At 41.1% G+C, this 2,679-nt stretch overlaps 1 protein-coding gene across 1 annotated transcript; it reads right to left on the bottom strand.

Moving 5' to 3' along the window:
- Positions 1–271: 271 nt before the first annotated feature.
- Positions 272–2,259, bottom strand: LOC131167565 (transcription factor bHLH52-like). The gene is made up of 2 exons (XM_058126367.1): positions 1,549–2,259; positions 272–460 (listed from the first exon to the last, which is right to left on the bottom strand). Exons 1-2 carry the CDS (start codon positions 2,257–2,259, stop codon positions 272–274), a joined length of 900 nt encoding a protein of 299 aa, XP_057982350.1.
- Between the last annotated feature and the right edge of the window lie 420 nt (positions 2,260–2,679).

Here is a 2,679-nt window from a genome sequence, read left to right as displayed (position 1 = left end):
AGATCTGACTTTTTGATTTAGGTACAAACACCTACTTCAATTATATTTTGAACCACCATAATTAATCTAAATCAATCACTAGATTCGGGGCAAAAAACGACAGCAATGAATTTTTTGCAAGAAAAAAATAAATTTATTTACATTAAAATGAATATAAATAATGAACATAATAAAAAAATTGACGACATGAAAATCGAAAATAACAACATCAACAACAACAAAAAAAAAAATGGAAAGAGGGAGAAAAGAAGGGGGCGTAATCGTGATTACATTATTTATTGAGATCATCAACAAGTAGATTGAGCTCGCTTGAAATAAAAGAATTTAATTGTGCTTCATGATGGTTTGTGAAAGTTTTGATAGAGTCCACGGGAACCAAACACTTCTCCTCAACGTAAAGCTTTTCTTGGACAATTGGAGATGCAATGAGAGCACGAAATTCTTCTTTGTCGCCCACTCCCTGCAAAAATTTATGTTAATCATTCACAATTTGGGTTTCCCAACTTATAATGCTACTTATGAAATTCTATCAATACTTTTGACTACATTTCATGTGTGTATATATATGAAGCATATGTAAACGAAAGTAAGTTTGATAATTAAGGAGAGAGAGTGGCAATTTTGATGAATGAATAATAAAAATAAAAGTAAAAATAAAGAAACAGATGCCAAGTTAGTTGGGCAATTTCTCGGGAGAGTTGTACGTAGTCCAACCAATCACATATCTTATAGTGACATGTGTTTGATGGTGCAGCACCATGCAAAAACTCCTCAAAACTAACTCTCCTACTCTCTCTCTCTCTCTCTCTCTCTCTCTCTCTCTCTCTCACACACACACACACACACGCACACACACAAACACAGCAGTTAATCCTAATCTCTCTCTCTCTCTCTCACACACACACACACACACGAACATTAGCAGTTAATTAATCCTAGTCCCTCTCCCTCTCTCTCTCACACACACACACACACGCACACACGCACAAGCACATATCTTATAGTGACATGTGTTTGATGGTGCAGCACCATGCAAAAACTCCTCAAAACTAACTCCCCTACTCTCTCTCTCTCTCTCTCTCTCTCTCTCTCTCTCTCTCTCTCACACACACACACACACCCCACACAAACACAGCAGTTAATTAATCCTAATCTCTCTCTCTCTCTCTCTCTCTCTCTCTCTCACACACACACACACACACACACCCACAAACATTTGCAGTTAATTAATCCTAATCCCTCTCTCTCTCTCTCTCTCTCTCTCTCTCTCTCTCACACACACACACACACACACACACAAAAACACACGAACATTAACAGTTAATTAATCCTAACCTCTCTCTCTCTCTCTCTCTCAAACGAGTAGATGTACAGAGACAGTTAATCAAGTTTTTGCTAATGAAAAAGGTAAATATGGATAGCTTCTAAACCCTACAAATGAAGAGTTGATGATAAATATAGCAAAAACAAAAGTTATAAATTAACTGAAGAGATCATGAGAGCAGAGTAGTGTTGGTCAAGAATGAAGCTAATTATTGATTAAATAACCTGAATTGACTCCATGGATTGCAGAATCCCAACTTGGGCTTGCATGAACTTCACGTACTTGAAAGCAGATTGCAGCATCTCAGCAGTGTTCATCTTACTCCCACCTGGTATCAGCTTCCCCAGCTCCTGCGTCTTCTCCGTTATCTTCCTCCTCCTCTCCCGCGCCGCTATGCTCTGCGCCGACACGCACCCCGCCTCCACTTTACCACTTTTCCTCACCACTGCCTCCGCCGCAGCGCCACCGCCATAGCACTCCGTTGGCAGCGGAAGGAATAGCCCGTCCGAATTCAGTGAATAACTACTCGGAACAAACCCACTCACGCAGCTCTGATCAGTGAAATTATCTTCTTGGTAGCAGTACCGCTGGCGTTTGGAGTAGGAGCATGAATCGAAATCCAAATCCAAATCGAAATTTTCATCGAAAGTTTTGGGGGATGAGTGGGTAAATAGAGGATCAAAAGGAGGGAAGCATGGAAGGAGATTGTTAGTGCAAGTTTCTGGGAAGAAGAAGGGGTTGATGGGGTCGAAACATGATAAGGGATCGACGAACAAGTTGTTGGGGAAATCGAGGCCGTCGCAGCAAGTAAGAAGCTGATGGTGATCTGTTTCTTCTTCTGAGTGGTGAAAGATTGGAACCATGTGTGATGGGATGATGGTGGGATCAAGGAGGGTTCCCATGTTGGAGCATGAACTACTGCTCACCAAGGCCATACGTGCACTTGACGGTTGAAATCTGCAGAGAGATGTGGAAGAGGCAAAGCAATTAATTAAAATGCTGTCTGTGCAATTGCATTAGATAGATAATATATAACCGAAAACCATACCATTATATATAAAAGAAAGTAACTGGGTATAATTAGTACGTAAGAACAGTGAGAGAGAGAGAGAGAGAGAGAGAGAGAGAGAGAGAGAGAGAGAGACCTGAGGGAGGATGGATGCAGAGACAATCGTTGCTGCGTTGAAATGAAGTAGACACGATTAATTGAGTGCTCAACAGACCCCTTCGCAACTATATAAACTGATCTATTTCACTTCTCCAGAGAGAGAGAGAGAGAAAGAGAGAGAGAGAGAGAGTGGGGAGAGAAATGTGGAGGGAGGGAAGGAGGTTGGGGGCGGTTAACGATCGAAAAA

The sequence above is a fragment of the Malania oleifera genome, chromosome 11 (genome assembly GCF_029873635.1).
Source record: "Malania oleifera isolate guangnan ecotype guangnan chromosome 11, ASM2987363v1, whole genome shotgun sequence".
Taxonomy (NCBI): Eukaryota; Viridiplantae; Streptophyta; class Magnoliopsida; order Santalales; family Ximeniaceae; genus Malania; species Malania oleifera.
The sequence above is the reverse complement of the archived record's forward strand: the minus strand, read 5'-3'. Positions and strand labels throughout refer to the sequence as shown.